This window comes from Muscardinus avellanarius (genome assembly GCF_963383645.1).
Source record: "Muscardinus avellanarius genome assembly, chromosome: 2".
Taxonomy (NCBI): Eukaryota; Metazoa; Chordata; class Mammalia; order Rodentia; family Gliridae; genus Muscardinus; species Muscardinus avellanarius.
The window spans coordinates 171221515-171233816 of record NC_137787.1 but is presented as its reverse complement, the minus strand read 5'-3'; the positions used below and the strand labels follow the sequence as shown (position 1 = coordinate 171233816).

Sequence of the window (12302 nt, the reverse complement as noted above, 5' to 3'; positions counted from 1 at the left end):
GCTTTTCAAAAGTGATGATATTCCACTTGTCCGCCTCATATAAATGAGAAGAAAGGCTGATCTAGATTTAAAAATTAAAAGCAGTTAATGTAATATTTCCCCTCTTACCAAGTAGTAAAAAGCTTTGACTGTACAAGAAATACTTGTGGATTTTTTTTTTGTTTTTGAACAATTATGGAAAATGGATTTGATAGCACATAATCAGTTCTACTAACCAAAGCTTTATTTGAAAATTTACTTTTTGTACAAATTGAATTATATAATGCTTGAACTACTTTTGTCACTTTATAAGTAAAATATACAGTGCTTAATTTGTTTATACTATAAAGTATGTTAAATGCTTTTGTCAAATCGAAAATAAAGATAGTTACTAATGCTGTTGTATTAAAATTTTTAAAATATATCCAAACATATATTTACTTGACTAAAACTAGTTAAAATGGGGCTAGTAATGTAGCTCAATGGTAGAGCACTTGCTTAGCATGGAAAAGGCCTTGGATTAGACCCCTACCACCACAAAAATAAATTTAAAAATTTATGGTTTTAGTTTCAAATCCATATTTGATGGATATAAAGTTTAATATCAAGTACTTTTTATGGTAGACTTTTTTGAAGGTATAAGGTTAGGCATGTGGTATCTATTAAAGTAAGCTCTACTGCCTATGAGATTTATCTTGAATCATATATTTATTTTTTAAAATTTGTACAGAAAATTGTTAATTAAAAATAAGGAAGCCAGATGTGGTGGAACACGGTTGTAATCCCAGTATTTGTGAGGCTGAGATAAGAAGGATCGTAGGTTTGAGGACAGCCTCAGCAAGTAGTGAGGCTCTTAACCTAGAGAGACCCTGTTTGAAAATAAAAATAAGGCTGGGTTTTAGCTCAGAGTTAGAATCCCCCCCCTACTCCATCTATAGTTAGTAACACACACACACACACACACACACACACACACACACACACACACACACACGGACAGCAGTTTTCTACATTCAGAATGAGAACTTATAAAACATTTATTTTTAAATTTATTTTGCAGTAATGGATATGGAACCCAGGGGCACTCTACCTCCAAGCTATACCCCCAACCCAATTTTTTATCTATTTTGAAACAGGGTCTCACTGAGTTGCAAGGGACCTCACTAAGTAGCTGAGGCTGTTTGCAAACTGTGATACTCCTGTCTCAGCCTCCTAAGTGCTGGGATTATAAACATGCATCACCATACCTGGCTCACTTTATTTTTAAATAGAAGCCTCAAACCCTGGTAGCCTTCTTAAGAGAGAAATGTGTTAGAAATCAGACTACTTTTTAAGCTATAGAAATTGTATTCATCTTATTTCATAAAACAATTTTAATTTACCTTGATAATCTGGCTGTTTTAACTATCAGGACAACAGGCATGATTAAATATTCAATATGTCACTGCATTCTAATAAAAATTTGTTGTGTTTTTAGTGTGTATTTGAGGAAAACTTTATTTAGTAAACACAGCAGGCAGGATAGTGTAGTGTTGTGCTCTCACACAGTGTTACCACTATCTGTGGTAACTGGGTTTTTATTTCAGATTGTTGTGGGGCCCATACTTTTGAAAAATAACAAAGTGAATACATAGATGAATGAAATGGGAATAAAAATATACAAATACAAGCCCTTTGGTTTTTTTTATTATTAGATTCAACAGAAACAAAATATTCAACAAACTGCTCTTAAGAATTTATAAATGTTTCTTGTCACTATCTCTGTTTATCTCACAGACTAGTAACATTTTGTGGACAGGTACTCTGGTCCCAGGACTACACTTTGAGTAGAGCTGAAATACTTGTCTAGTGTGTCCAAGTTAGTCAACAGAACCTGAGTTCAAAACCTGACTCCATTATGACTGGCTGCATTGCTATGGAAAAGGTCACTGTTCACCTTTCTAAGCCCTGATTTACTCATTTGGGTCAGGTAAGTAATATCTATGATTAGGCTTTATGAGAGCTCAATGTATTAACCTCTCCAGAAGCAAACTGAAAAATATAACTGGCCCATTTACTTATTAAAACATTATTTTTTTCTCATCCTTTCTTTACTAATCATCCGACTGGTGTGTTTTCCATGAACAGGAGAAAAACTTTGGTTGGTCATGAAATACCTAATGGACCTTGAGAGTTTGGTGGCCCTAATGCAAGCATGGCTACTTGGAGATCCCAAAGAACTGCCCTCTTTCTGGGAAATGCACCTTCCTCCACTGCGCTGTGGGAGAAGAGCTAACTAGTAGAAACGGAAGGAATCTGAAGGCACTTTATCCACACATTTCAGCAGCCAGATAATCTCATGCTCCAGATTTTGAATGCCTACAGGAGCATTACCTTATCAAATAGTTCAAAGTCTATGTGATTAAAAAGCTTAGTAAAAGTTGGCATCAAATCTACATACATTAGGTAAAATTAAGGATGACACTGTTCTTTAATCATTATAGCTACCATTCATTGTGACCTATGTCAAACATACATGATTTCAGCCTTTACAAGTCCTGAAAGGTGAATCATTTTAGAGATAAGGAAACAGTTCTAGAGATGTTAAATTACATAAATCACAGTTCATAACTAGTTCCAAAATGCCAGAAAATTTGCTCTTTAATACTTGTATTTACCACATCTGAAAGCATAATCACTCCAGATTACGGTGTCTAAACAAGTCTTTAAATTTATGTGAATGAGACAGGTGCAGTGGTGCACACTATACTATTATCCCAGTATTTGGGAGGCTGAGGCAGGATGCTTGTTCCAGGGGATGTAACTCAGTTGTAAAGCACCCGTTATTGGAATATTTAATACTAGACCTGGTTCCAAAAAGTTATAAAAGCTGTAGTCTGTAAACTCAAAAAGCACATTTTTAAGTGAACAAGTCATTGCCATACCAGAAATAACTCCCATCATGAAAATGTCACTATTGGGATAAAAGATTTTACATATCTAATATGAACCATAATTCTCCATATGAACAAAGGAAATTGAAATAAGATCACTCAACACCCTCACTTTAGCAAATGTAATAATGTTTTTTTAGCTTCTTTCTAAGAAAAATTCTGAGATATTATTGTGTAGCAATTCTACCAAAGTGCATTTTACCTTTCTGCCCCAGGAAAGGCTACAAAATCCACAGATTAAAAAAAAAAAAAAAGCCAAACCAAAAATAACCTCCCTGAAAAATTGAGATGCTAGTGGGTGGAAGAAAATGCAGGAATTAAGATTTTATTTTATTTTTATTTTTTATTTTATTTTATTTTTGAAGATTTAAAGAAGTTTATTAAAAGTTAGAAGTACAGAGGATAAGTACAGCTCCATACCAGACTGGCATGGAGGGGTGACTCGAATGAATACGCCCGGAATTAAGTTTTTATAAACCAGGGAGGGTTTTGTTTCTGCTAGGCAGAGGGACTTTTTCATATGTTATTTTAATAAAAGGGAATTTCATAGGTAAAAACCAATATTCAAAATTATAAAACAAATAGAACTGCCTCTGTAGAACCACTGAGTCAAAAATTTGCAAGAGACTCAACAGAAAATCTTTAGTTGACAAAAACGGTTTGAAGGGGTAATAAAATCTTTTTATGGCTAAGCCAAGAGTCGTGTTTCCTGTTGGTCCAAAAATAGATGTTTCATTTCCCAAATAAGTAGGTTCTCCACTGTAAAGAAATACTTTTGTATAGTTAGTTTCTATCTTCTTGAACTCTGCTCCAAGTTCAGCCAACTTCTCATATGTCCTTAACACAAAATCTGAACAGTCGTAGGATTCAAACCATGTCTCTGCCTCTTTTCCGGGGCTGGCTTGGACAGTCCATGTCTCGTAATAAATCCCTGTTTCATTGTCCTGTTTCACCCATTTTGCCATTTCATTAAATATGCTTCCTAGTTAAAAAAAAAAAGACAAAAAATAAAACCTACATGAACATCAAAGCTGATGTTAGTTTTAAGTAAAAATGTTCTGAACTGATTAAGACCATGGATACACATAGATAAGAGATAGCTTTTGAATTTGCCAAACCTGAATCTCACAACAGGAATCCAAGCTCAGCATATTTTTATTGCATACTTCCAAGGCATTGGTACATTTACAAGCATTAGGTATAATTGGTATATAAAGAGAAGTCTTGCTAATTCAATACTCATACTGTAGTCAAGAGTGAGGTTATACAAATGCACAGCTCTATTAACATGAGATTTAGAGGCAAAAGAAAACACGGAAGCAAGAGAGGAACTATGGAAGAGAAAAGGCAAACCAGCAAAGACAGTGTAAGAAAATTGAGGTGAGCAAAAGGTTGAGTACACCGCATGGTAGCATACAGCGTGGACCGCTGCCTGCTGAGCCACTACTTGAAGGCTGGCCTGCTAAGTGAAAAGCAGCACATACCCACCGTCTCGAGTATCTGCTATTGCCCTTTAGCCTTGCGCCTGGAGCTGTTAGGATGCTGCTCATGACCTCGTCACTCACCACACAAATTCTTCCAAGGAATCAACCAAACTCAACTTCATAAACTACACAGACTCCAGGATGGCTAAGCCTCTTTCAGACTACTACCACTTTGTACCAGACCAGAAAAAAGCTTTTCAAATATTTAAAAAGCACTGTACCACCACCCCCACCTGAGCATTTAGAATGCCCAACAGAGCTGGGCCCCAACGTTTCACTTCGTCATTGCATGCAAACTAGAGACCTCAACTGCTTCATGTTAAGTAAAATGAATAGAGTGGCTGGCTTTATCAAATTCATGGAATTAAAACCGTGGAGTGATATAAAGCCCATTTTCTAAGAACTAGGCATGCTGTCCTTAAGTGTTCAAATTTGAAAAGCCATTATTATACTTAAGAGCTGAGCCACTGCTGTACTTCAAAACACTGTTTTGTAACATGAAGAAAAGGTCACTGAACAGGATTAAACACAAGGCAGATGGAAAACTTAAGAGACTTTAGTACTGGCACAGTACAAACTACAAGAAATGGCAATCACTTGTTCTTATGATCATCAATTTATATCAGAAAGGAAAATTTTCAGATATTGATGGAGACAGCAGTTTCATTCCAAATTGGTTTGGAATAAACAGCAATCTATTTTGCCAATCATTGTTGAAAGAGAGATGGACCTTTAGACTGAGACGCTTTGGGGCACATCAATTAGAATTTAGAAAATAGCATAGTATTTTTAGCTAAAAAACCCCAGATTTCCTTTAAAAGACCTCAGTCCTAGTCTCGGTTCTGCTATCCAGCTCTGTGACCCTCTGTGACCTTGAGAGAGATCAGTTACCTGGCTGAGCCTCACATCCTTATTTGCAGAAGAGCAAAGGTTGTCTTATCTTAGCAAATTATGAGTTACCATACCTTAAAATGGTTTGTAAAAAGCTACATAAGTGGAAAGCCAGATCTTTTCCTCAATTCCTGAGAACTGAGTAATTATACAAACAGTGCTCTCATTTTAGATATTTCTACTTTGGAGAGGGGACTAGCAATTTAGAATACAGCGCTCTAAAAAATTATATGGGCAAGCCCCTATTAAAATGCAACAGAAGGGGTGAGACTGTAGCTCAGTGGTTGAGTGTGTGCCTTGTATGCTTGAGGTCCTGGGTTCAATCCCTAATGCCACAAAAGAAAAAGGAAAAATACCAGCCTTGGCTGGGTGTGGTGGCGCACGCTTGTAATCCCGGTGCTTGGGAGGCGGAGACAGGAGGATCGTGCTGGTTCGGAGCCAGCCTCGCTGGCTTAAGAGACCCTGTTTCCAATATATATATTAGGTCTGGGAGTGTAGCCCAGAGGTAGAAGGCTTCCAGGAACCCCAGTACCACCAATAAAATAAAATAAAATAAAAATGCAACAGAAGTCTTCCACATATGAAGCAATCAATGGTAAACTGTGACCCAGGGTCACATAATGAGCTACCAGTGAAGGTTCTACTGAACTGCTTCACCACTAGCCAACAATGTAGCACAGGCAAAATTCCAACCGTGTTGGCCACTTTCCAACACATCCTAAAGAATGGAAAACTTCAGGGACAAAATATTTAAGTTGCTCAAGAGGGCCTCAAAGGTATAAGATCATACACCTTTTAGGAGGCAATGTACCAAAGTTGTTAAGAGAATGGCCTATGGTGCTCGACTGAATTAGAGTCCCACTTACTTAAATGTGTAACTTTAATGTCTCTGTGCCGCAGTTCCCCATTCATACGATGGGGGGGGGGCAATGAGAGTAGCTACCTCAGGGGCTTGTGTTGATAAATGATGTGATGTATGTACTGCACTCAGAACAGGATCAGGCCCAGAGCAGGTCCATGTGAGTAACAGCTATTATTTCTCAATCTAAAAATAATATATCATCACTCAAATTTTTTTTCAGGCACAGTTCATAGGACCTTCCATCAGGCATTTTATGAATTCCCTTTTCCTGTTCAGAAAGTGCAATTTAATTGTAGGAAGTGTTATATTCCCTTCATTTTCACCAAGGACTAGAGTAGGAGGTAAGCTCCTCATCCACAGGTGAAGTTCTATACAGACGAGTTTGGATCAAAGTGTAGAGCACCCAGGAGTACATTTTCCAGCTGAGCTCTAGGAAGTAAGACATTACTGAAATGTCTCAACGGCAATAATTCTTTTCATGTAGATACCGAGGCAATCCTCAAATCCTGCCACATTTTTGAAACTTACCTGATATGGTTGCTACTAGAACTAAGGTCCCATTCTCCTTCCAGTGGATATCTTCAATTCCTTCAGAAAAGCAGGCAGCGCCTTGATTACACCAGAAAGGGGCATTTACTTCAGGCCGGAAATGGGGAAATGTACAGTTGCCGAGTTGGAAAAGTTCATACCAATCCATTGTGAAGTTCTTGCCAGTCAATGTGCTCCTGAATCCAATGGCATCGTGCATAATTTTCTGTGTAAAGATAACACACATAGGAAAGCTGTGAAGCGGCCACGAGTACACATCAAGGGTGCCCAGTAGGTGCCTCAAACTCTGGGCCTCATCCTCTCTTGTTTTGGCCATGACCGCTCATCTTAGACAGCAGGACTGTGTGCTACATAGACACATTCAATTTTTTTTTATAGCTTGGAATAATTACAAGAATCCTCCATGCCACAGTCTCAGAAAGGAATTCTCCATACTCCACAGTGTGATACGCTCACCTGGAAAAGTGCCTACAGTTGGGCCTCAAGTGCTGTCTGCCTGCCCTGCCTCTTCCGCTGGGCCTCCTACCTCCTCACTTCCTAGGAGCCAGGCACTGGAGTTGGGTTCCGATTCATGCAAGTGCATTTGTTACTGTCAAGATTACAAAACCTGATCACAAGAATTGTTTGCTGATTTTAAATATGCTGAGAAGGAAAAGCTGGGCATAGTGGTATAAGCCTGTGATCTCAGTATTTGGGAAGCCAGGTCAGAAGGAGCACAGGTACAAGGCCAGGGCATACTCACTTAGCGATACCCTATTTCAAAATAAAAGTAAATAAATAAAAAGGATTGGAGTTGTAGTTCAGAGGTAGCGTATCTCTGGGTTCAGTCCCAGTACCACAACAAAACGTGTGTGTGTGTGTGTGTGTGTGTGTGTGTGTGTGATCTAAAAGCAGTCTTTTAATAGTGATTTTTCACTCAAATCAACTTAATAAGTAAATCATTTTATTAACCAAAATTACAAGATCAAGATGCATCCTTACCATATGTCCCAGGAGGTCTCCATATTTAAATTCCCATACTGGGGCTTGTAGTCTAAAGACTTCAATGACATCATCACCCTTCATGACTGGGATTGGCAGGCCAGTGGGACAAAAAGTATACTTAGGTTGACAATAAGGATCTGGCTCTGGTCGGAAGGAAAAGCGTCTAAGAGAGAGAGACACACACATACATAGACACAGAAACCATCAACTTAGATTCTAACAGGAATTTGGTTGTCATATATTTTAGAATCCAGATTTTACATTTCAGTGTAACATTTTCAGGGAAAATATTCAAAGCTTAGTGAATAAATACAAACATACATTTTCTTACTATCCTGGGAACAAACTTTCAGTGATATCTTTCATAGCAAAGGGTAAAACAGAGTTATGTTTGGCTTACTTAAGAATTAACCTACCGGGCGCGGTGGCGCATGCTTATGATCCCAGCACTTGGGAGGCTGAGACAGTAGGATCCGGGTTCGTGGACAGCTTCAGCTACTTAGTGAGGTCCCTTGCAACTCAGTGACACCCTGTTTCAAAAATAATGAAGAGACCCTGTTTCAAAAATAATGAATAGACCCTGTTTCCAAATAAAAATATAAAAACAGGTCTGGGAGTATAGCCCGGAGGTTAGAAGGGTTCCATCCGTACAACCAAAAAAAAAAAAAAAAAAAAAAAAAAAAAAAAAATAGGGCTGGGGGCATAGCTCAAAGGTAGAATGCCCGTGTCCCATCCCCAGTACCGCAAAAAAAAAAAAAAAAAAAAAAAAAATCCACATTTTTCAACAATATTTATTGAGAATCTAGAAAATGCAATGCTATACTAAGGATGAAGGAAACAAAAATTAAGACACTGTTCCCTTCCTCACAGAGCTTGGGTGGGAGCTGGGAAGACGCTGGCGTCACTGAGGTGAACGCCAGATTCAGGAAGTCACAAAGGAAGAAGCACTTTCACCTATGGGGCTGAAGGAGGATAAAGACCTGGCCTAGAATTCCAAGTACTTGCTAAGAAGGTAGGGATAGAAAAGGAGAGAAAGCATCATGTATTAAAAGATAAACACACACATCTGAAGACTAGAATTGGAGAGGGGAGAGGCAGGCTAAGACATGTGCAGACCACTCCTACTGGTCCTACACTGAGTGTGTTTAAAAGATTTATTTATTTGTACTGACAAACCCGGTGGCATGCTACCCAACCCTTACCTTATTATTATTTATGTATTTATGTATTTATTTATTTGCAGTAATGGGGATGGAACCCAGGAGCATTCTAACCTCCAAGCTACACCCCCAGCCCTATTTTTTACTCTTTATTTTGAAAAAGGGTCTCACTGAGTTGTGGAGGGCCTCACTAAGTAGTAGCTGAGGCTGTCCGCAAACCACAATCCTCCTGTCTCAGCTTCCCAAATGCTGGGATTACAAGCGCCTTTTTAATTTTTTACTTTAAAAGAGGGTCTCACTAGGTTGCTCTGAGTCTCACTATATTGCTGAGGCTGTCCTTGAACCTGTAATCCTCCTGTCTCTGCCTCCCAAGTATTGGGATTACAAGCATGTGCCACCACACCCAGCCTAAAGGATTTTATTATTATTACTACAGTAGTTGCTCACAGTGATCCACCACTGAGCTATACTTTCTGATCCCTTTTTATTTTTTTTATTTGGAAACAGGGTCTAAGTTACATACCGTAACACTGGCCTCAAGCCTGTGATCTTCCTGTCTCAGCCTCCCAAGTACTAGGATTACAAGAGGCTTGGGCCACCAAGCCCGGCTGCACCTGTAGGATTTTAAGTAGCAGATCTGATAGGGCTGAATATACCATAAAGTAAACCTTATATTTTGAGTTAGAAGAGGGTGGGGAAAAGCTAAATTAAGGCTGAGAGATAGGTCAGGAGGTGATAGCAATGGCGCAGCAAGAATACACCTGAGTAGGCCCAGCAGTGTGGGGGGGGGCTTAGGCTTAACCCACTGGTCACCTTCTATACTTGGTGCTGGGGAAGAAGGAAGATAAGAAGTGGCCTCTAGCTTTTAAAAATCCTAAGATTCCAAATATTCTAGCCAGATGTATAATGTTATAATCCTAACATACAAATAGAAAGTTCTACTTTAATTTAGGAACTTACCTGGTTTAAACAATTAACTACATGGAGGTTTCATTTACCCAAAGCAAAATTTATTTTAGATCAAAGGTAATTTAAAAAGAGAAGTATGGCTGAGTGTGGTGGCGAAAGCTTGTAATCCCAGCATTTGGGAGGCTGAGACATGGTTCATGGACAGCCTCAGCTACTTAATGAGGCCCACTGCAACCCAGTGAAACCCTGTTTCAAAATAAAGAATAAAAAATAGGACTAGGGGTGTAGCTGGAAGGTAGAATGACCCTGAGTTCCATCCTCAGTACCACACACACGCACAAAAAAAGCTAAGTATGAACTTAATAAAGGTCAATGTTATGTTCAACCAAGGAGATCAGATGGGGCCATATCTTACTTGATGAAACTTTAAAGACACAGTTAAGTCATAGTCGCCGGGTATGGTAGCGCAGGCTTGTAATCCCAGCATTCTGGAGGCGGAGACTGGAGGATCGGAGTTGGTGGACAGCCTCAGCTACCTAGGGAGGCCCTTCTCAACTCAGTGAGACCCTGTTTAAAAAATAAAACGACTAGCCAGGCATGGTGGCGCACACTTGTAATCCCAGTATTTGGGAGGCTGAGACAGGAGGATCGCAGGTTCGAAACCAGCCTCAGCAGCTTAGTGAGGATCCCAGCAACTTAGTGAGACCCTGTTTCCAAATAAAATATAAAATAGGTCTGGAGGTGTAGCATGGAGGTAGAACACCCCTGGATTTCATCCCCAGTGCAACAAAAAGTAAATAAATGCATACATACATACAAAAATAGACTAAAAAAATAGAGCTGGGGACATAGCTCGGAGGTAGAATGCCCCTGGGTTCCATCTCTAGTACTGCAAAAAAAAAAAAAAGAGGAAGTCATAGTCAACAGCTTGCCCAAATAGTTAAATCAAATACCTTTGGATATATAATCTTTCTTTTTTGTTTGTTGAATATTTATTTTTTCCTTGAGAATATTTTAATATTTTCAAGGAAGCTACCTTTAACTCCAAACTTCTCTTTTCACATACATCAAGCAAAAATACTGGTTTCAGTAGCAGAATACATGAATATTTGGATTGACAACGGCTAGTATTTATTAGTTAATCCTGCCCCAAAACCTAAGAGGTGAGTTCTTTTCAGGCCTGTGAGCAGAGGTACTGAGTAACTTTCCCAAGCTGATGATCTGGTCGAGAAAGGCTGGAGCCACAGCTCTCAGAATCCAGGCTGACCACGAGGTCGTTCTGCCTCCAGGCTCCTTAGCAAACGCTGCGGGTCTCTCCCCCTAACTCTGGCCTTGTTCGGCCATGTCAGTACTGCCCTGGGTCAAAGGCGGGATGCCTTGTGGAAGAATGGCCCGCGTCCTACTTTCCAGGCTTAAGAACGCGGACAATCGAGTTGACCAGCCTTTCCGGTTTGCCCGGGATCCCTGGGATTTGGGACTTCGAGTACTTACAACTGGGAAGTCCTGGGCAAAAGCTGGGCAAGTTATCACCCCAAAACTTGTACCAAGTGCTATGCAGTCACAACTAAGGACAGCCTTATAAAGGCATGAAGCAAGCCACAAATGCGATACCTGGACGGGTTTAAAACTACTCCAGGGCTGCGCGGCAAGTGTCCTAAAGTCACCGAATCAAGTGCCATCGCCCCCTGCCCCCGATCCTCCCAGGATTTGACACAGCCCAGGGCCGAGCTCCAGCGGGCCTGGGGGGAGGGAGCCAGGCCGGGCCGGCGCGGGGAGCTGCCTGGGCTCGGGAGTGCTCGGCCAGGTCCTCCACCGCGCCCCGAGTCTCGGAGCGCCGCCCCCGCGCCCCGCGCAGGCTCCCCAAAGCCGGCGGCCCGCGCGCCCCCGCCGCCCGCGCGCCCCCGCCGCCCGCGCGCCCCCGCCGCCCGCGCGCCCCCGCCGCCCGCGCGCCCCCGCCGCCCTGCGCAGGCTCCCCAAAGCCCGGCGGCCCGCGCGCCCCCGCCCCGCCCGCGCGCACTCACTTGTAGGGCACCGGCCAGGGGCGCCGGGAGGGGCAGCCCGGAGCCGCCGCCAGCCACAGCAGCGCCAGGGCCCAGCGCCAGCGCCCCGGCGCGCCGCTCCCCCGCGGGGCCATGGGCGGCGGCTGCCCGGCTCCCCGGCCTCCCAGCCGCCCAGCGCCCGACTCCGGCCGCGGGGGCGCTGCGGGGCGGGCCGCGGTGACGCCCGGCGCGGGGCTGGTGCTCCCGGGGCGCCGCCTCCTCTGCGGCTGCAGGCCGGGCACCCGCGGGAGGCGCTTTATCCGACTCCTCCCCGTCCCCCTCCGCGCATAAAGCCCTCCAGTTTTTGTTGTTGTTGTTGTTGTTGTTGTTGTTGTTTTTAGTATTGGGAATGGAACCCAGAGGACCCAGAGGCATTCAACCTCGGAGCCACACCCCCCAGCCCTATGTTTTATTCCTTTTTTTATTTTTTGCGGGTCGGGGTTGGAACCCAGGGGCATTCGACCTCGGAGCTACACCTCCTGCCCTATTTTTTATTCTTTATTTTGAAACCA

The 12302-nt window shown here is 42.0% G+C and overlaps 1 protein-coding gene across 1 annotated transcript; it reads right to left on the bottom strand.

The window, feature by feature from the left end:
* Positions 1-3221: 3221 nt before the first annotated feature.
* Positions 3222-11885, bottom strand: CLN5 (CLN5 intracellular trafficking protein; the record flags this gene model as incomplete). The annotated part of the gene is made up of 4 exons (XM_080689488.1): positions 3222-3894; positions 6678-6903; positions 7680-7845; positions 11773-11885. 4 exons carry the CDS (start codon positions 11883-11885, stop codon positions 3383-3385), a joined length of 1017 nt encoding a protein of 338 aa, XP_080545614.1. The 3' UTR covers positions 3222-3382.
* Positions 11886-12302: the final 417 nt, after the last annotated feature.